Source organism: Ambystoma mexicanum, chromosome 12 (assembly GCF_040938575.1).
Source record: "Ambystoma mexicanum isolate Mex_15411 chromosome 12, UKY_AmexF1_1, whole genome shotgun sequence".
NCBI classification, from domain to species: domain Eukaryota; kingdom Metazoa; phylum Chordata; class Amphibia; order Caudata; family Ambystomatidae; genus Ambystoma; species Ambystoma mexicanum.
The window spans coordinates 520155006-520177636 of record NC_090936.1 but is presented as its reverse complement, the minus strand read 5'-3'; the positions used below and the strand labels follow the sequence as shown (position 1 = coordinate 520177636).

At 48.9% G+C, this 22631-nt stretch overlaps 1 protein-coding gene across 2 annotated transcripts in view; it reads right to left on the bottom strand.

Moving 5' to 3' along the window:
- Positions 1–22631, bottom strand: part of MKRN1 (makorin ring finger protein 1) — a 302715-nt gene that overhangs the window by 211696 nt on the left and 68388 nt on the right. For both annotated transcript variants that reach the window (XM_069628815.1, XM_069628816.1), the window contains exon 2: positions 21183–21311. In XM_069628815.1, the coding sequence (XP_069484916.1) occupies positions 21183–21311 (129 nt within the window). The remainder of the gene's footprint in view (positions 1–21182; positions 21312–22631) is intronic.

Sequence of the window (22631 nt, the reverse complement as noted above, 5' to 3'; positions counted from 1 at the left end):
TTCCTGAATTTCAGGTAATTCAGTATTGCATTGTGTAGGGGTAGGGAGTTCAGCAGGGCTGATACTGGAAAACTAGGACTTTTGCCTGCCTCTTTTGCCCCCTCAGCAGGACCGGTATGGCATTTAGCCCCTTTGAGGGGAACCTCAGGCGGAAACCTGGTGTCAAGACCCCCAGAATGGGGACACTGTTCTGCTGGTTACTCTTACCCCCTTATTTGAAGATCCTCTGGAGCGACCCTGCTACTTTTAGCCCCTTTCCGGGCAACCTCGAGAAGAATCCCAGTATGTTTAGCCCACGACAGGGGAGCCTCAGGAGTCACCCCGGTAGAATTAGCCCTTGAACAGGGACCCTCGGTGGTGACCATGGAAGAATTAGCTCTGAAACGGGGAACCTTGGGGGAGGGTGACTCGCGGTACTCAGGTTAGATCCCTTTTAGGATACCCAAGAGAGAACTGCGGTAAACTACAACCGTTAAGGCCCCTCCCAGCACCGAACGACCCCGGGAAGGAGTCACCTGGCTGGGATGCTCCAAAATGTAAGAAACTTACGGGACCATTCCTCTTCTCGTCAATGAACTGTCGAAGGTGAGCTGGAACACTCCCTCCCACCTGACAAGCCTACGCTGAAGGGCCCGAACAGATAGGGAGTTGCAGTAAAGACAGGAATCCCACCGATGTTCCGGGGCCTAAACACTCCAGACAAAGGGCATGAGGATCCACCCTCAAAGCGATGCTCGCAAGAACAGGACACAAAACCCTGTTGCTCTGGCATTGACAGATGAAGATGCCCGTGGTACTGGAGCAGGAAGAGTTGAACAAGATGGGGGAAAAAAATCCCCACGATGCAAGTGCGTCTGACCCAGACGAGAAAAGAACTAAGGGTGATGCACTGGGTGGGGCTCAGGAAGGCGGGGCGACAGCCACATGCAGTGGTCTCGCGTAAAAATAAAGAACACATTTTTGGATGCTCCAAAAAGTGGATAGGTCCAGTCACGTCCCGCAGAACGGAATGGCCCAAAAGTACAGAGGAAAGGGGATGGGACATGGGAGTATTATTAGAATCAGCAGCAAATACTCAAACTTGAAGAAAAAGGTTTTCTTGATGAACTGGCAAGCTTTTCCCAGGGGTCGTTACTGAATGAGGGGTGGTTCCATGATCAATAACGATTATAAGCAGTTTCCAATTGTTAGTACTACTCAATCTTCCTGGTTAGACAATGTGTGCAAATCTCAGGCAATATGGTTGCCTGGCTTCAATACTGTGCATGCAATAGAACACAATCGGTTGCTATTGACTCAAGTCTCCCACTTTCCATCACATTTGAGGCTCCTCTGGGAGCTGCACACTCATTTTGTAATAGTGTGGCAAGTGGCTGGAGATATAGTTTAATCTCCTTTGGCAAGATGAAATCACACATATGCAGTGGATACCCAAATGCTGCCAAACCTGCAGGAGTCACATTCACAAATCCCACCTTCTCTTTGGGTAGGGCTGCAATTTGTGGCAAAAAAGATAAAAAGTTCTACCATAATTCAATAAAAACATAGCTCCTTCCCTGTGTTGCACTAATAACACTTGGTAACTAATGAGTGGAAGGAGTGGGCATTTTGAACACCCCCTCCCCAATTCCTACACTTCCTGGGTAGGCCCAGTCACGACTGCTTTGGGTTCAGGGCCCCAGAGCACTCATGCGGGAATACCTCTAGGAACTGTGACTCCCCTCCCCTTGTGACAACCCATATGACAGTGTAAGACCAGAGTTGAAGAAGACTCCATTTTGTAATAAGACAGTCAAAGTCACAGCGCAGGTCTGCAGCTCTCCCAGCCAGGCGCGCACAGCGAGCAAGCTGCTCCCCCCCGCCTCTTCCTCCCCCTTGCCATCTCTGCAGTTGTTCTGTTCCCATGAGAGACTAGATGCGAGAATGCAACAAACTTTACATTGCATCTTCTGTCTTCAGTCTCACTTCCGGTACAAGGAAGTGTGGGTGGACCTGGAGGGTGTATTTATATGACATGCACCCCAGCTGAGTATGCTAGAAGGGGGGCTGGGAGGGGGGGGGTCTTTGAGCAGTATGCAGGGCATGGATGCCAATAAAGGGGACACCTGCATGGGACGAAGCAGTGGCAGAAGAAGAAGAATGTAAGAGATTGTGGCAGTTACAATATTTGTTACTTAAGTAATGAAAGGGGTGGGGGATGAGTGGAAGGAGGGGGCATTTTGAACCAATCCCCATCCCCAATTCCTACACTTCCTGGGTAGGCCCAGTCACGACTGCTTTGGGTTCAGGGCCCCAGCCCCGGAGCACTCATGCGGGAATACCCCTAGGAACCGATCACCCTTGTGACACCCCATATGACAGTGTAAGACCAGAGTTGAAGATGACTCCATTTTGTAGGTGCCGACTCCATTTTGTAATAAGACAGTCGTGAAGTCTCAATGGAGGCCTGCAGCTCTCCCAGCCAGGCGCGCAAGCTGCTCCCCTCACCTCTTCCTCCCCCTTGCAGTCTCTGCAGTTGTTCGGTTCCCATGAGAGACTAGCTGCGAGAATGCAACAAACTTTACATTGCATCTTCTGTCTTCCGTCTCACTTCATCGACCCGGATGAAGCCTGAGCAGGGCCAGTGCAAATTGCCATCCACCTCTATAAACCTGCACCCACCCAACAGACCCTGGCCGTAAAGACCCTAACCCCCATAACCCTCAGGACAGAGTCAGTCAAAATCGACCCTTGAGTCCGTTTGATCACTCGCATCTTAAAGAGAACAGAGTTAATGTGCCTTTTCTGCATGCAAGATAATGTAAAGCCAATAATGGGGCAACATGTATACTAGTGGACAATATAACATATGCGTAAGTAGAAGCTCTCAAATATAAGTGCGATGTATATTAACATATGATGTAAAGAGGTTCATAGAAATAGATTGCAACAACATGATGCATAACCAGTATCATACTGTACACGCCAGCACTAAGCTACCTCATTTTCATAAGTTCAAATGTAAATATATGTACGATATTGTGTGAACATAATTTAGCAGCTAATCTCCCTCAACAAGTCAACTTCTGTTAAGGCTGCAATTATAAGCCCCGAGTCATGAACTGCTTTTAACGAAAGACGAACATTGATTCAAGCACACATTTTAATTTCTTGACGAGTTCTTTGTTATGATAAGAGTGTTCAGCCAGACAGACAATATAGTATACTTCAAACCAGTATGATCTGAATGCAACATAGTAAGCTACATGTAAAAGTCTGCATGTAAAATTGTGTTGAAGGCCCTGTTTCTTTGTGCAATGAGGAACCATACCGCAAAGAGGTTTCGATTCTCCTTTACCTTTCATGGTGTTAAAGCAGATTAGCAGAGATTTAATGATGTTTGGACATATGATCACTAAACCCCCCATAATGAAATGTATGTGCCCCCTGTGACCTAGTCGGTTCAGCCATATATTTAGAATCCTCTTTGTTATCAGATGGAGCATCTCGGACCATACAATTACCCCATGAGCTCTACCCCTTAGTCAGTATATCCTAAATTGTCCAAAGAGATCAAGCACAGTATTTAATGGACGAAGTTTAATCTATGGCCAGTAATAAATAACCTACCTTTGAACCATGTTTTCTTAATTGTTTGAGCTACAGGTCTCTGAGTTTACCGGACACACAGATTATGGTAGTGAATGAATGGGAATGTGTGTGGCCACAAGGGCAAATGTCAAATGGTTATTGTAATACTAGAAACATTACAAGTGTAAAGTCTACATACCAACCCGATGAGCCCAGCTGACCGATTGACCCAGGACACGTCACCGCCTCACCATGTGCCCTCAAGCCAACCAAGTACCTCTGACCCTATGGCACCTATAGGTGTCCACTCTTAGTAACCAATCCCAACTGTTCATGTGCCCTCTAGGCCTTTCCACAGCTTGATGACGATTCCAATGTATAAAAACGTATTGCAACATGTGAGTAGATTCTGCTTGCCCTATTTTAGATAAAGCCTTTGATACCACCAGCACTTGGTCTTGGTCTCATTCCCTCCTGGGATGCATTTTTATTGACTCCATTGGGAGATAAACTGCATTTTTGTGGACCTCACTTACATTGGTGACCCCGACGCGATAGCGTTTTTTCCGTCCTTCTGGCACGAGACGTCCCCCTGCTTTGACCCAGAGCACGCTCCCTCAAGAACTACCTGCCAACGGCAACCGGTACACCTAGACGTGCACATGCAGTAGGGCGAGAGGGTACGGGATCCCCTTTACAAAACCCACCGTACCACTCACCAGAGCCAGGCGTGGTCTTTGAGCAAGGAGCAGCGCACTGACCGATCGGGTCCAGAGGATCTCGAATCAAGACGACGCGTGAATATCAAGTGCGGGTGATATTGAAAGGCGGGTGGGAATCAGATTAGGAGGTCTTGGGACTAAACAGCATCATTTGGGTAAAAAAGGTGTGGAAATCTGAAGCATAAGGGGAAAGGTCTGGCGGGTCTGGGGCATTTCTTTTCTTCTCCATTTTATTTTCCATTCTACACTTATTCTATCGCATATGGCCATTAGGACAGTGACAGAGCATAAGGTGAAAAGAGGTTAAAGGGATCCTATCTCCGTTGGGGGTGGAAGGCGTTGCCGCACAGTGCTATCTCTACTAGTACAGGATATATGAGTGGGAAAATTGAGGCAAAAGAGGATAACGTAGGGGTCAAGGAAGACCCGGAGTAGTATTTAGAAAAGCTTTTTCCAACTTAGTCTTACCTATCCCTTTCTCTCTCCCTCCCTCCCTCCCTCCCTCTTGGGTGGGCTGGAGTAAGTGAGGGGAGAGAATTGTTCTAGGGGAGTGCAATTAAGTAGGGGTAGAAGGGGCATTAGGGACGGTGAAGTACAATTCATGTTGTCTATGTTTTTCGTTGTATGTGAAATTTGTTAAATGTTGGTCTTTTGTGGAAACATTGTGTTTTTGCAAATGAAAATTAATGAATTGATTTGATATTGCATGAGAAGAGTTGTATTTATATAAATGCAGTTTAGAAGTGTTGAAAAGTAAGTGAACAGTTAATTTCTTTTGAGAAGGGATGTAAAGCATATTGAATTGGTCATACGAGAAGTGTGCGAGTGTACACAAGGGTTGTCAGTTGAGTAACGTTGTTATTAAAGTACAATGGGTGCGGAGACACTCCTTGCCCATATTTGCAAGACGCTGCCAGGGTATGCAGAGAAGATTAGTAAATACCATGACCAGTGGGTCATGGAGCTGAAGGGAGAAGGATTGCCCCAAGTTTGGTCGAAGGGAGGGTCTTTTGACAAGGCTGTACTAGATATGGTTGCCACCTTGCCTGTCCCCTGACAGCAACTGGCAGTGAAGGGCCAATTACACAGAATGAGAAGACGAAAGGTCACACGTGTATACCCCTTACTGTCAAAGCCAGTGCCTGCAGAAGGATATAGTGACCCTATATATGTAGCCCAACCGACAGCACCTTCCATACTTAAGCCATCCCCCACAGCACCACCCCCTTATGAGAGTCAAGGAGTAACAGGATAGGCGAGTACCCCTACAATCGATATTGAGAAGCTTATGCAGTATTTAGATTTGCAACTAACAATGGCTCGGACCGAGCTGTCCCGCCTAATGGCCATAGGAGGATAAGGGGGTGGGGGTGGGGGTCACTCACCCCTCGGGTAGAACGTGATGAGAGGCCCACCCGAGTGTAGGGGTGGGGGAAGATGGATGGAAGAAAGGAGAGATACTATTTCGAATAAATTACACCCCCACACGAATCATAGAAATACACAGCTGACAGAACATGAGCTAGAAGAGGGAGGGGTGACGTCAGGCAGGGAGGAAGAATATTGGTGTGAGTTAGAGCAGGAAGAAGAAGAAAGGAGGCTGGGTACTGCCACCGGTGGGGCATCATTTGGAGATGGGTGGTCTCCCATGGACGAATGGAGGGGGAGGCTAGGGAACAGAACAGGGCACATGGCTATGATGGGGGAAGAAGGTGAGTACCAAAAAGGGGTGGGGGGAAAATGTACAGCTGCCACTAATACAAAGCCAAACTACATACCATGGGCTCAAATGGACAAGGCCAGCTTTCTCAAACAGCTACCCCCACTGTCAGGAGGCACCAGCAAGTGGATATATGTATTTGAGAAACGCACAGCAGGAGTGCCCTTGGCAGTGGGGGATGTTAAAAGCCTGCTGCTATCTGCAGTGGGAGACCAAGCAAACAGAGTGCGGGCTAAGGCGGGGTTCCCCAGAATAACATTAGATTGCGGCCGCCATGATGGGGCTTCATTCAACACAGTGCGAGCACGTGTGGGAGATGCATTGAGAGAAACGTTCCCAGACGCTCAAGATTTACAGTCAGTAATGCAGTGTGCAATGAATGATGAGGAAGATGCAATGTCTTTCATCCTCTGGGTGCAGGACATGTGGAGAGCAGAAACGTGTACAGCCTGGGACCAATCAACGTCCCTGTTCTACTTCATTATAAAGAGGGGGCTCCCAAAGGAAGTGCAGAAGGCCCTTGATAAAATAGCTGGGATAGAAGCCAAGGGGTGGCTTGAAATTCAAAGCATCATAGTGCACCACTATAAGAGAATCAAAGAGTAGGAAAAGGAGATTGCACCAATTTAGCTTCGTCTGCCAACCGCCGCGGAGCTAAGTAAACTGCTGAAGGTCAGTGCAGTGGCAGCAACCAGCGCGGCAGTAAGGGAGCAGGAGGAGGAAGACAGACAGATGGGAATACCAATGTAGATGGTGGCAAATTGGGCAGGTGACAGCCAGGAGCAATGGTCAGGGTAAAATGAATATGAGGGACCACAGTGGCCATCGAGAGGGCGGCGGGGCAATCGAGGAGGATTTAGGGGATCAATGGGAGGGGGTGTGGGATATGGAGGGCCCTGAAGGGGGAGTGAAAGGACAGTGCTGGAATTGTGGGAGGTGGGGACATTTTATGAGAGAATGTCGAAGCAGTCCCAATAACTCCTATCCAAATGAACACTAGATCAGACACCCCCCACCCAGGGAGCCCCTATGGGCGGGAATAGACGAGACAGTCAGCCTGACCCAAGATGCATGAATGAGCGTCCAGTTCCAACGCAAAATACATCTCCACACCCCCAGTGTCATGACAGTGCTGCCCCCATGCGCAATAACATGCATGCCACCACTGCAAATTGAGCACCTGCACCGTGTAGAGGGACCACGATGGTAACAGCAAATGTTTTTGAGGTTGGTGAACTCCCATGGCATTCAGCATAGGACAGCCCACAGGGAACACTTGCGTGTCCAGTACTGTCGACGACCCTTAATGCAGCAGAGAAACCACTGGTGGGGGCGGTGATAGGTAACAAACAATTCATTTTCATGGTGGATTCGGGAGCGGAAAAATCGTGCCTCAAGGAGGGCAGGTTCCCGCTTTCTAAACGGTCTTTGGAAACACAAGGGTTCTCTGGGGCAGTGGTTGAGGTTCCATACACTGAAGAGCTAGACATAACGGGAGGAAAAAACTGTACGGGCACCCCTGCTGTATTACGAAGAGTCGCCCATTAATTTGCTGGGGAGGGACCTTCTCAGTAAGCTCAACATGACCATATCCTTTACTGACAGAGGAATAGTGTGCTCTACACCAGGCATATGTGCAATCCACGCCATGTTAGTCATACACACCCAAGCAAATTTCCCACAGACACGCGGCATACCTGTAAATTCAGATATGTTCCTACAAGGATTGATGATACTAGCGAGAGTAGTGCCAGAATTGAAAAGTGAAAAATGGAAGGTGCCTTCAGAATTCATTTTCCGCCCAATCACATTCCCAGAAATAGTGCCAGGGCCCATAGTATTCCTAGACATACATGCAGTTCAAGTGTCACCCCAAAGAATAACAGTAAGAGCAATGGATATGCAGGGATGCCAGTGGAGAACAGTGCTGTGCATCAATGCCAATAAGGCCCTGCGAGACCTGACAGATGAGGAACTTCTGTGATGCAGAAGACGATGGGGAAATAGTGATGGAAATTGCAATCCCCTGCGATGTCATGATTCAAAGAGGTGCCACTACCCCTTGTAGCAGTGATTAAAGCACCACCAGCATACTTTGAGGAAGACATGTCACACATACCACAGCAGTTGTGGACCACAGGCCCCCACGATGTAGGATTATTGCATGAAGTGACATCAGTAAAGATCAAGCTCAAACCCGGGGCCATTCTACCTCGAGTAAAGCAATACCCCCTATATAAGGAAGCTGAGGAAGGAATAAAAGACAATCTGTGCATTAATGATACAGGGAATAATAGTGCCATCTAATTTGCCCTGCAACCCTTGCATTTACCCGATTAAGAAAGCGAAGGGTGGGGCGTGGAGGATGATCCAGGACCTTCGCCCCCTTAGGGACGTAGTACGGAAGGAGTTCCCTCTTATCCCAAATCCTGCCTCAATCCTATGCAGTATCCCAACAGAGGCCACTCATTTCACAGTAGTGGACCTAAAAAACCTTCTCAATTCCACTCGATCAAGGTTTGTGGTACCCAACAGCATTTACTCTAGGGGGAGGCGGGCGGGAGAGATGAGCACTGCAGGCTGCCCCAAGGGTACTGTGAAAATCCTAGTATTTTCAACAGAATACTGCATGAGGACCTTTGAAACATACACACGAGTCCAATAATTCAGTGCATAGACTGCCATGTGAAGAAGACGTGCTCTGGGTGAGCTCCGCTCGATCCAACCAACATAAGCTGTTTCTTCTTACTCAAATTGTGAACCCTGGAAGACCGTGGTCCTCTTCATCGAACGCTGCTACCTTCCTGCACCCGCTGGCCCTTTTTCCAAACTCGTGGACGCCCTACCAAGACCGAGCGGCCGCACGGAAAGTCGCGGCAGATCCGAGCCAAAATGGCGGCTCCCTCGCGTTAAGATACGCGGCAGCCCCTACACCAGAGCTGCACCTGGGCTGCGACGCCGCGCCGGCTGAACCGATCGGACACCCTTGGACATAACGACACCAGCGGTCTGGCCCGACCCGCGCTGGGAGCCAACTCAAGACACACCCGACTGGGCGCCCAGCCAAGAGGGGAAGCCCATCAGCCACGAACATTGCCCTCGGAGCGGCCGGCGGGCGGAGCCGCGCGGGCAGTGGGCAGGATACGGGCCCCGCAGCTGCTCTGGGGTTTAGCCCTGTCCCTCTCCTCATTTACCATCTCGGAGCCCGGAACCACTCCTGAGCAGAGGACCCTGCAAGGCCTAGCCGATCGGTGAGGGAAGCCATCGGAAGACACACGCGGCCCGGCGCGCGGGCGGAGGGCGGCGCGGCCTGCTGGGAGCGGAGCCCCTGGAGTGGCGGCCGGGAAGGAGCGGAGAGCCCGGGCGTCGCTACGCCCACGAGGTGAGCGAGGGGGAAAGCCCATTACTGGCAGGATCACCGGATTGCCGTGCCAGCCCCCCCCCCCCTTGCCCACCATACTCACTGGGACCCCCAGGTGGGGCGCAACACCACAAACTGTATACCCGAGGCCTTGTGGGACAGGCCTGGAGGTCTCGGCCCGGAGTCGGCCAGGGGGGGGGCGACCTGCCCCGAGGCGCTGAGGGCCTGCTGGGCGCGCCCCGGGACTACACCGGCAGCACTGAAGGCCCGGGTGCCATCACCACGGATCTCCCCTGGGCTCCCTGCACGACCGCCGCCCCGGGGAACCCTACCGTCAACGCCTTCATCGGGGATCACACGGCCGCCGGGCCCCCGCTGCGCTCGGACCGCCCCGGGCCCACGCTAGAGCAGACAGCGATCCACCGGGCCATCCGCCATGTCCACCAAAGGGGCCAGGTCCAAACAGCGCCAAACCACCTTGGACACCTTCACGGCTGGGGGACCCCTGGCCTCCGAAACCTCTAACGGCTCAATCATAGATGCACAGCCGGCCCCCCCGGGATCGGCTACTGAACCTAGCAACACCCATATCCTTGAAGCCATTAAACTGCTCCAGACCACTATGGAACACAAAATTGACGCAGTGGCCATAGACCTGGGCCTCCTACGCCAGGACGTCCGCTCCTTGACCAACAGGACTGATACACTTGAGGCTCAGGTGCGCGAAAATACTGAAACCAAAGTGGTGCTCCTCAAAGATGTTGATGAGCTGCAGCAAAGAGTGAAGAACTTGGAGGAAAGGGCTGAGGAGGCAGAAGGGCGAGCACGCCGGAATAACATCCGCCTCCTGGGCCTGCCTGAGGGCATTGAGGGATCCGACCCCACGAATTACGTGGAGAACTTAATACTACAGGAGATTGGCGCTGAGAAATTGTCTCAAGGCTTCACGATTGAAAGGGCCCACGATCCCTCACTAAAAGGCCTCCCCCTGGCGCCCCTCCCAGACCTATAATAGCGAAGGTTCTTAATTACAAAGACCGGGAGACCATCCTGGCCTACTCACGGTCGGGCGGCCAGATCCTCAAAGACTTGGCCAAAATATCCATTTACCCCGACTACACCTTCCAGGTCCAATTGAAGAGGGCCCAATTCATACATACCAAGGCCAGATTGAAGACCGCCGGACTGCGCTACATGCTCCTTTACCCCTCCAGATTGAAAGTTATACGCAACAACAAAGCCCATCTATTTGACACCCCATCTGAGGCCCGAGACTGGATGGACAGAGAACAGATCCCTGACATAGAGGTAGGGGGAAGGCGACCGCGCTGAACCACGCCACGATGGCGGCGTTCGGGTCCGAGGACCCTCCAGGGCCCCTCCATGCTAATGCCAGCTTTACACAGCTGAACAGATTCTACACAGCGGGGCACCAGAGTCGAACACTCTCCCACCCCCGGAAGTTTCCTCTTTTGGGTATACACATACCCGCCCGTAGGGCACCAGGCGACCTATGCACGGTCTAACGGAGCGGAAACGGGACAGTCACAACGGGGGAGACCTCGCTCGACTTTCTTTCAGTTTGGGGAGTTTAAAGTTATGGGGGGGAGGGAAAACGGGAGTTGGCACGAATGTTAGGTGCCGGGAAAGGGAAACACCTAGACCACTGACGTCCACCATACACAACTTGAAGTCAACACGGCCCCTAGGCTCGGCGACCCCCATGCTGCTGAGAGGGGGGACGGGATGTAGTGGCTTTATAGTCAAGTATCTCCTTCTAGAAGCACCAAGACCACCGAAATTCTCTACACGCTCCTTGCCACTTACTAGTCCCCCAAATAGACGCTATACCTCCAATTACCCATGGCTGACACGATAAAAATCAACGTCAGAGGCATGAATAGCTATGTGAAACAACGTCGCATCCACGCATATTTGAAAAGATGCAAGGCCGGGATTGCAATGCTCCAAGAAACACACCTATCGGCTGATAAACTGAAGACATTGGCTAAAACTTGGCGTGGGACCTTGATAGGATCCTCCTACTCCTCGTACGCTAGGGGAGTCTTGATATGGGTTGACCCATCCATCCCCTTCAGACTAACATGCACCAAAACAGACGATGAGGGCAGGATGGCACTAGCGTGCGGCACCATCGAGGGCAGAGAGGTATGCCTAGTTAGCACCTACGCACCCAACCACAACGCTACGGCTTTCTTCCATTCCCTGTACCCGAGGCTCAGCCCCTACAGGGACAGCGCTATGATCTGGGGAGGTGATCACAATTGCACTCTAGACCCTCTAAAAGATAGATCGGATAATAAACATACCCGCCCGTCCCACCCGGCCAAAATTTTGTCCAAGCTGACTCGCCAGCTGTTGCTCCGCGACTTGTGGAGAGAACTACACCCTGACCAACGAGTATTTTCCTTTTACTCCCCACCCCATGCGGTCCACACTAGGCTGGATCATTTGTTTGTTAGTCATGAACAACAAGCTATGTTCGGCGACGCCCTTTACCTGCCCAGGGTGCTGTCTGACCATTCCCCATTGCTGGCCACCTGGGAAGTATTCCCGCCTAGACCCCCAGTCCCTACTTGGAGGCTTAGAGCCGAAGCCCTTCATGACGCGACTTTCCGAGAACACATAAGGGACTGTACCGAGGATTACTGGGAACGTAATTTGCATAGTGTCAGATACATAGGCACTGCATGGGAGGCATACAAGGTGGTCATGAGAGGGGAAATCATAGCGTCCATAGGTGGTGCCCGCAGATCCATCATATCCTCCCTGGAACGCTTGGAGGGGGAGCTGGGCGAATTAGAAAACAGAGCCGACTCTACCCCAGAACTCCTACAAAAAATAACCAACATAAAGCAAACCTGCTCAACTCACTGGGAATCCCTGGGTAAATTGAGCTACACTAAACACATTGAAAGAACCCACGCCCTGGGAGACAAACCCGGGAAACTCCTAGCCTGGCTGTATAAAAGGGAAACCCCCCGCACACGCATCTGCCAAATTCTTAAGCCGGATGGCACCACGGCACACACCCAAAAAGAAATCAACTCAGTTTTTTCAGATTTCTACCACAACCTGTACTCCGAGACCCCGCCTGTAGTTGATGCCCGTATTGAAGATGTCTTGGACATCATTGAGCTGCCTAAATTGGACTCGCTGATGGCTGAGACGCTAGACAAACCCATCACCCCTGACGAAGTAAAGGTAATCATTAGATCCCTCCCATCTAGAAAAGCCCCAGGTACTGATGGCCTCCCCGGAGAATTTTACAAGACTTATGTGGAGACTCTAGCCCCTCTGCTGGCCCAGGTGTTTAATGAAGCTTATGAGTACGGCACCCTCCCTGACACCATGAGGGAAGCCGTTATTATCCCCCTCCTCAAACCTGGCAAGGATGGTACGGACTGCGGCTCCTACAGGCCCCTTTCCATGTTGAACGTTGACAGCAAGATTCTAACCTCCCTCCTAGCGAACAGATTACGTAGAGTAATACCACACTTAATCCATCAGGATCAAACGGGCTATGTGCCCGGGCGCTCCATAACCGAGAACCTGCGGAGGTTGTACCACGTTATATACAGTACGGAACTGAGGCCCCAGAAATACGCGGTTGCGTCTCTAGACGCCACCAAAGCCTTCGACTCAGTGCGATGGGAGTGGCTTTACGCCACCATGGTAAAAATGGGAATAGGACCAGTTTTCCTGAAATGGTCCGAATTGGTTTACACCAATCCTTCTGCCAGGGTGCGGACCAACAAGACATACTCTGATTCGTGGTCCCTCCACAGGGGCACCCGCCAGGGATGCCCACTCTCCCCGATGCTATACATCATCGCCAACGAACCTGTGGCTGCATACCTTAGACAGGAATACGGGGATGGGGGCATTGAGATTGACGGGATAAACCACCTTGTCTCCATGTACGCTGACGATACCCTGCTATACTTACATAACCCCGAACACCTCTTGCCCTACATTCTCGAAACCCTAGAATGCTTCCACAAACACACGGGAATCCGGATCAACAAAGACAAGTCCTGCCTCTACCCGTTAGCTGCACTATACAGAGAAGACTTCAGATCACTACCCCCCTTAGATCTCCAATGGCAGGTGACCTCCTATAGATACCTGGGAATCACTATACACCGTAATCCTCACACGGAACACATCCTCAATACGATTAGAGCTAAAGACACCCTAGCAAAATCCATGGACTTCTGGGGGAAGCTTCCACTTTCCATGGCTGGGAGAGCGGGTCTCCTCAAGATGGTTGCACTTCCCCGCCTACTACACAATTTCACCAATGTTCCCTTCAACATCCCCCCCTCCTTCTTCAGTGACATTAATAAGTTATGTAGGCAATTCCTCTGGCAGGGGCGTAGGCACAGGGTGGCGCTGGAGACGCTCCAAAGACCCTACGAAAGGGGAGGATTGAAAGTCCCCAACTTCGAACTGTACTACCTAGCATGCCAGCTAAGACACGTGACGCGATGGATGGCCGATGAGATCACTACAGATACCAGACTTCTCCAACCAGCCCTGACCGGCCTCTTACTCAGAGACCTACTTTGGGTCAAGGAGGGAACCCTAAGGCAGTACCCATACCTGGCGGAGCTCGGAACCCGGCTCTGGCGAAGGGCTTGCAGGACATTGGGGTCCCCAGATCCATATTCCCCACAGATTCCCATAGCTGCACTCATGGCCCATCTCCCATGGGGCCGTCTGGAAACGCGTGCACTATGGGAACCCCGCGGGGTGGCCACCCTTAGAGACCTGGATCAGGACCAGGAAATCCTAACATTCTCCGACCTCAGCGAGACCACGGAGCTACCAGCAGGACAATTCCTGCTCCATAGAGCAGTGATCCAGGCTCTGAAGGATAGATGGCCTACGGCGACCACCCTTGCTACGGACAACGAGATCATAGAAACAATGTTAAACACCGCCGAAGGGGGCCACGAAACCTCGCGGCTCTACGAAGCCTTAATGTTAGGCACGACCGGGAATGAGCTCAGAAGCAGAGGAAAGTGGGAACACGAACTAGGCCTGGAATTCGACGATAAGGAATGGGAAAGAGTCACCCTCTACCACAAGAAAATCTCCAGAAACGCCCGCTTACAACTCATCCAACTATACATCACTAACAGGGCCTACCTTACTCCCGAAACTATATCGAGTTTCAAGGGCGCCGCTACCCAGCTATGCCCTAAATGCAATGAGCCGAGGGCGGGAATGACTCATATGTTCTGGGGTTGCCCAGTGATACGCACCTTTTGGACGCAAGTACGGGAAAGGGTGGCAAAAGCAGATATTGTACTAGAGGTGCACGACCCTGCGGCCTGCATCCTGGGTAGATACAGCAGGGACCGCAAGAACAAGCCCCTGAACAGACTTCGAGACTTAATTTATATCACGGCGAAAAGACGCATAGCCATGGGTTGGAAGAGCCCCAGAGGCCCGTCCGAAGCGCAATGGTGGGACGACCTCACAAAGTGGATAGTTGCCGAGACCGGAGCGTGGGAAACCGCAATCCACGAACAGAGGCTTGACTCCAGTGCGGAACTACACTGCTGGGTGTCACTGACAGTGCCATTACTCCACCCCATAGTGGTGGACGACCCCTCAGAAGGATCGGCCAGCCCTGGCCTCTAAACTGGTTTGGAATAGGACAAGGGTGTCGACCGGGATCTTGGAGGTGGGGGAGGGAGGCGGTGGGTGGTGTTGGGGAAGTTTTGGACATGTGGCATATATATAGTACTTGAAATGTTTGTGGTCTGTTAATCTGTTGAAAACCAATAAAGGAAGTTTAAAAAAAAAAGAAAGAGACCCATCTAATTTGGGATGGGAGAAGTGATGACAAAAATATGGCCATTACGTACTATCATTTATATACCCAATGGGAGGGCAAGGAGGGTGGCAAGCAGACCCAAGGAAATTAGGGAGGTGGGCTCAGGAGAAAGGGGAGGGACACAGCAGGAAAAGTGGGAAGAGCCCTATGAATTTGGCTTAGACACAGTTGAGGACCCACAGCACCCACACCAAACAAATAAATGGTATGCGGACATGAGCAACACAGCAAACAACTAACGAAATGTGTTATGTGTGCTCACTTATACCTCATGCCTCGGGCACCCCCAAGGTATTGCTGCCACACGAGATCCCATTTGCAGAGGCCCAGTGTCTCCTACATCTCGCACTATGCCGAATAAAAAAATACTTCAAGCACACACTGTTTCATTTGAACTATTGCAGAACGAGCAGACATGTTACTTCCAGCTGCAAGGAGTAATTTGTGTGAAAGAACCTTTTCTGGTGATAAAAGGGACATTGCACGCGGATAATAAGTGGCAAAACAAAGAAATATTATGCAAGGCAGAAGCACTGCGAGGGCTGTCTGAAGAAACTTTCATGGGTATAGAGAACATGCGCTCCCATATGGACTGAACACAAAGCTCACTTGGGTTACCGCCAATGAGAAATCCTTCAAATTACAAAAAGACATTTCTTATGAACTGTGCTTCCGTGGGGAAGGGAAAAGGAACATTGGGGGGGGGGGGGGGGGAAATAAAAACTGCAACAAAACTCATTATACAAGAGATGAAGAAGGGAACAGCTGCAATGATGGACATATTGGGTTTGCGGCAACCTGGCGTACATACATCTCCTGCAATCATGGAGAGGTACATGCTCCCTGGCAACGTTGCATTCCGCGCAAATTCTAATCCCAGAAAGCCACATCCATGGAAGAAACACCCAAGGGGCGGCCGCAAACGAACCGTCTCCAATGCCGCCTGAAGCAGTTCCTGTGTATGCCATGGATGAGGAAGGTGTACAAAATATGATGCAGAGGAAGAAGCGATCATCAAACCATATTTCAGCCAAATCGTCTGACCTCCTGGCCCAAATACCTGATCGGTTCCGGCTGTTCAGCTCTGGCGAGACATTTTTCGCGTCCCTCATTCCTAGCATCCAGGCGAGAGCGAATGCCAAGTGGCTACAGATCACAAGGTGGGAGCTCATCCAACTGGCCAACGACACTGAACCGAGCCCTGCGCTTGATGACCATGCAAAACAGGTATGTGCTAGACCTGTTGACAGCAATCTATGGAGGCGTTTGCCGAAAAATAGGGAGCGCATGTTGCACATTTGTACCTTTTGCCGATGCGGAGAACGGTTCCCTCACATGTGATAGCAGCAGTGCACGATCTCGGAGAGCGTATGAAGGCCGAAGGAGGAGCGCAGCCCAGCACCTGGTTCAATAATCTTTTTTCCTTGGTACCTTCCTGGCTTGGAATGACAGTGAAACTTCTTGTACCACTCATCGTCTTTTTGCTCCTCATTTTTTGAGTGTGCCAATAAGGACTCCGATGCTGCGCAAATGCAGTACCTAATGGTGCACTGAAGGTAACAATGGGTCGGGCAAATGGAGTGGCGCAAATTAAACATGAGGCGGAGGTGCAAACAGGAGAGAGTTCAGAGCCCAAATACAGAATGACTGCCATATACAACACAGGGCACAGAGTGGCTAATTTATATCACACAACCTTAAAAAGGAACCTAGAGAGTTACAACGGTACAAGGAAGTGTGGGTGGACCTGGAGGGTGTATTTATATGACATGCACCCCAGCTGAGTATGCTAGAAGGAGGGCTGGGGGGGAGGGGGGGTCTTTGAGCAGTATGCAGGGCATGGATGCCAGTAAAGGGGGCACCTGCATGGGACGAAGCAGTGGCAGATGAAGAAGAATGTAAGAGATTGTGGCAGTTACAATATTCGTTACTTAAGTAATGAAAGGGGTGGGGGATGAGTGGAAGGAGGGGGCATTTTGAACCAATCCCCATCCCCAATTCCTACACTTCCTGGGTAGGCCCAGTCACGACTGCTTTGGGTTCAGGGCCCCAGCCCCGGAGCACTCATGCGGGAATACCCCTAGGAACCGATCACCCTTGTGACACCCCATATGACAGTGTAAGACCAGAGTTGAAGATGACTCCATTTTGTAGGTGCCGACTCCATTTTGTATTAAGACAGTCGTGAAGTCTCAATGCAGGCCTGCAGCTCTCCCAGCCAGGCGCGCAAGCTGCTCCCCTCACCTCTTCCTCCCCCTTGCAGTCTCTGCAGTTGTTCGGTTCCCATGAGAGACTAGCTGCGAGAATGCAACAAACTTTACATTGTATCTTCTGTCTTCCGTCTCACTTCATCGACCCGGATGAAGCCTAAGCAGGGGCCAGTTCAAAAGCCATCCATCTCTATAAACCTGCTCCCCCCCCCCCAACAGACCCTGGCCATAAAGAATGTAACCCCCATACCCCTCAGGACAGAGTCAACAGTCAAAATCGACCCGTGAGTCCGTTTGATCACTCGCGTCTTAAAGAGAAGAGTTAACGTGCCTTTTCTGCATGCAAGATAATGTAAAGCCAATAATGGGGCAATATGTATACTAGTGGACAATATAACATTCGTAAGTAGAAGCTCTCAAGTAGGATGAGTGCGATGTATATTAACATATGATGTAAAGATGTTCATAGAAATAGATTGCAACAACATTATGCATAACCAGTATAATACTGTACACACCAGCACTAAGCTACCTCATTTTCCTAAATTCAAATGTAAATATATGTACAATATTGTGCAAACATAATATAGCAGCTAATCACTCAACAAGTCACAACTTCTGTTAAGGCTGCATGTATAAGCCCGAGTCATGAACTGCTTTTAACAAAAGACGAACATTGATTCAAGCACACGTTTTAATTTCTTGACAAGTTCTTTGTTATGATAAGAGTGTTCAGCCAGACAGACAATATAGTATACTTCAAACCAGTATGATCTGAATGCAACATAGTAAACTACATGTAAATGTCTGCATGTAAAATTGTGTTGAAGACCCCATTTCTTTGTGCAATGAGGAACCATACCACAAAGAGGTTTAAATTCTCCTTTATCTTTCATGGTGTCAAAGCAGATTAGCAGAGATTTAATGATGTTTGGACATCTGATCACTAAAGCCCCCATAATGAAATGTATGCCTATCAAGGTATGTGCCCCCTCGGACCTAGTCTGTTCAGCCAGATATTTAGAATCCTCCGTTATCAGATGGACATCTCAGACCATACAATGACCCCATGAGCTCTACCCCTTAGTCAGTATATCCTAAATTGTCCAAACAGATCAAGCGCAGTATTTAATGGACAAAGTTTAATCTATGGCCAGTAATAAATAACCTACCTTTGAACCATGTTTTCATACGTGTTTGAGATAAAGGTCGCTGAGTTTACCGGAAAAACAGCATATGGTAGTGAATGAATGGGAGTGTGTGGCCACAAGGACAAATGTCAAATGGTTATTGTAATACTAGACACATTACAAGTGTCAGGTCTACATACCAACCCGATGAGCTTATCTGACCGATTAACCCAGGACACGTCACCGTCTCAACACGTGCCCTCAAGCCAACCAAGCACCTCCAACCCTATGGCACCTACAGGTGCCCACTCTTAGTAACTAATCCCAACTGTCCATGTGCTCCCCTAGCCCTTCCCACAGCTTGATGACGATTCCCATGTATAAAAATGTAATATGTTTTCTGCAGAGCGCTCTCGGCGTGAGCAGAGTAGATTCTGCTTGCCATATTTTAGATAAAGCCTTGATACCACCAGCACTTGGTCTTGGTCTCATTCCCTCCTGGGATGTGTTTTTATTGACTCCTTTGGGAGATTTAACTATTTTGGAGCCTCCTATGTAAAAAAAGTAGTTGGTTACAGCACTGAGCAACATAGCTCACAAAGCTTAAATTCTTCTCATTCAGCTACGAAATGCAGTTGGCGAATAAGCAAGTCTCCAGGCTGAATTTCTGTAAAGCTGTTTATCTAGGCATACTTAAATATTTGTTAATTCGACTTTAGCAAGCTCAAAATGTTCTTGCCAGAACTAAGAACCCAAGTGGTGCGCCAATGACCCTTGCACTCTGCCAACTGCACCATTCAATTAGCACGTCGTTTATTTGTATGGCGCACCGGACTCGAAGGTATCTGGGCGCAAAGACGTTACATGTATACTTTCAGCATGAGGTTACAATAATTACAGCAAAATACAAACAATTACAGTGGTTATATACACATGACAGATGGCAATACATTTCAGGAGTTATATACATTAAGGTGCAAAGGATTGTTCAGTGAGGTGCAGACATGTCCAACATTTAGGTGCATCAGTGGTGCTTAGCTATGAGCCAGTTTAGGGTGTTGCACCTAAAGTTAGGGAAGGATTGGTCTGCTCATGAGGGCGTTCCAGTACTGTTCTGCCATAACAGGGAAGCTACTGCCCCCATCTTTTTTTAGTGTACATCTGGGCACGACCAGGCAGAAGGAATTGGCTATCCTGGTGGGGCGTCTTGTAGCTTTTCAGAGGATTCTCTCTGAGAGGTAGAGTGGGGCGACTTTGTTGATGCATTTATGAGTTAGGGAGACAGTTTTAAGCATGATTTTGTCATTGATGGATAGCCATTTGTTCTGTCTCTTTATTTCGGAGATATGCTCAATGTATAGTTCAAAGCATTGTGGATGTCCCACAATACCAGAGAGGACCTTTATAGCATTTAGCAAACACGTTTCCTGATGCAGACCAGAATAGTCTGGCTGTAACAAATACTTGCTATGTCACCTGGGGTAAGTGTTCCTTTTCATCGCAGGCAACTTCAATTGTGTCCTCTATTCCATTTCAATCAACAGGCAAATAAACCATGAAAAATTCTGAAAACTACTGACACTTCCCACTTATTCAGTTTTAAATAGAACAACCCTTTCAAATAAGATTGTTAATCTGGATTGCTTAGCAGAAATGTGCCCCGATGATGTAAGTTTTAGGGACCCCCCCCCCCAGTTTTTCCTAGTAGCAGTCTCCCCAACTTAGGATACCCAAAAAGGTACCTTAAATCTCAGATCAGGTCACCTTGGTAACTACTGCAGAATCCAAGTGTATGATCAAGTACGTTTGAAGGCAGAGACTACTCCGATTCAGTGGCTGCAACATTTTTGAATGGTTCAGCATGCCACATTTCAAGCTGGATGTGCTAAAGTCTTCTAACAGACGTCCAAAAACAGTATTGGCTGAATCATAATTGTCTAATGATTCCCAAGAATTTAAAGTAGCAGGAAGAGGAACTTTTCCAAAGACGATGGCTGTGCACTGCAAGGACTACATTCTGACTGGTATTGCTGGGCCTGGCACCTCTCTCACCACAAGCCACATTCAAGAGAATGTACACTGGTTTAATGAAACTGACTGAAGAAAGTAATACAAATGTTAAGAAGTAGTTCAGAAAATTATTAATTCAGCCAGAGACATACTGGCATGGCAGACTTCCTTTAACCCTTCCAAAGATAATAAATGAAGTACTATGGATTTCAGAACTAGTAACACCATGTGGTGCTAGGCACTCTATAGAGACAAGTGTTCATCCTGAAAGGGGTAGGGATATGAGGTAAAGGGGGGTGGGGGGATGATGGGGGGTGGGAGTGAAACAGTGGCACCTACACCAACAATGGAAGGGATGGGGAGGAATGGGTTGAGTTTAACAAATTAGTTACTTAAAATTTACAGTAAAACAAGTCGGGAGGAGATTGAACATTTGGTAGACACTGCTGTAATCAAACACCAAACTTAACAGCAGGACAATGATGTCAAACCAATTAATGCAGCCTTACAGGAAACCACATATGCAAACTTTTTCTTCATGGTACATTTAACTGCCACCCCTGCCTGTAGCCGACCTATCACTTTCTTACCTGCATTGGTCCCCATAGACACAGCACCCTCGCTGGTAGAACCTGCAGCTCATTGTGGGTTCACTGCTGTAGAGGTCGTGAGAGTAGCGGCAATTGTCTCCTTCTGTGCAAACCCCATGTATAAAATATCTTCAGGAAAAAGAAAACAATTTAGACTAAGGAAATACAAATTCAGCCTGGTTTCATTATCAGTTTAGAAATGTACAAATAATGCTTTCACCATACACATGGCCTTCCAGTACACACAGTTGCAGGATCTACATCAAATCAAAGTGTTCAGATCAAACTGTTAACATGCAAGCCTTGGTGTTCGGTTTGTTTTGACACATGTTCTTCGGGAGGGTTAGCCTGAGACTGCATACCAATGCACGAGCAGCGGTGTCAAATGAAAATCGACGCTATCATCCAAAGCACCCCCAAAAGGGACTCTACAGTGTAGAGTCCCTGCTTTGCAGCTGCAGACAGCAACATCACATTCTGATAAGAGGTATATTTTTTTGGTACAGAAGGATTAGAAAAACAATAGTCACAAATGTATCTGCTCCAGACCAACAGAACCCAGAGAAAGTTGTTATTTTGGTTTTAACCCCATCTGTCTGCCGATATTCAATTCTACAAGATTCCCCTACAGAGACCCAAATAAAGACTAATAAGCAGGAGCTAAATGCAGCTACTGGGCGTCGGGCATCATCCACTAAGCAAGGGCTACCTTGGGTGAAGGGGAAGCTGGTAGATAGTATCTTGAAAGTCTAATTTACAACCCGGATACAAACAATCTTTTTGTCCACTACACATTAACCAATATACTCTGAATGCCTTTTCAATGTGCCCTAATGTGCCTTTAACTCAGTTTGGGAATGTGTATATGGTACATCCAAGAGGAAGTTAGGGAATTAAACCTGTCTGAATGTGCATAATGTCACACTGGTGTTTTTGCATAGCACGAGTTTGTCCGAGGAGACTGGGAGCTCCAGGTAGTCGATATTGTGGTAGGTCAGAAGGAGGAGACAGAGCAATGGGTACCATGTTCAACAATGTGGATTATAAAAAAAAGACCATGCCCAACTTTCTCTATCCCAAGTGTTTCCCTACTTTACAGACCTAAACTAGGGTGCTCATCACTAGTGAAGTCTAATCAAAAGTCTGTCCTCCCATCCCAAAACTAACCTACTCTGACCCCACCACCATTTCTAAACAATAGTTCAGGAGGACTGTTCACTTGGAATTCTTTTTCACCACAGTTCCCCCCTCAGTACGGGATTTTCAGATAGTCCTTTGCCATCTCTTCAAGGAGTCTAGTTTTATTAAACAGGCTCTTCAAGGCCCATGTTAATTGGTCCCTTTGATTTGGCAGTTCTCTCAGGACTTCCTCTTCTCTCGCTCTCCTTTGAGACAAACACATTGGTTCGGATTCTTTGGTCGCCTTCTTAGTGAACCAGGTAGGTGGAC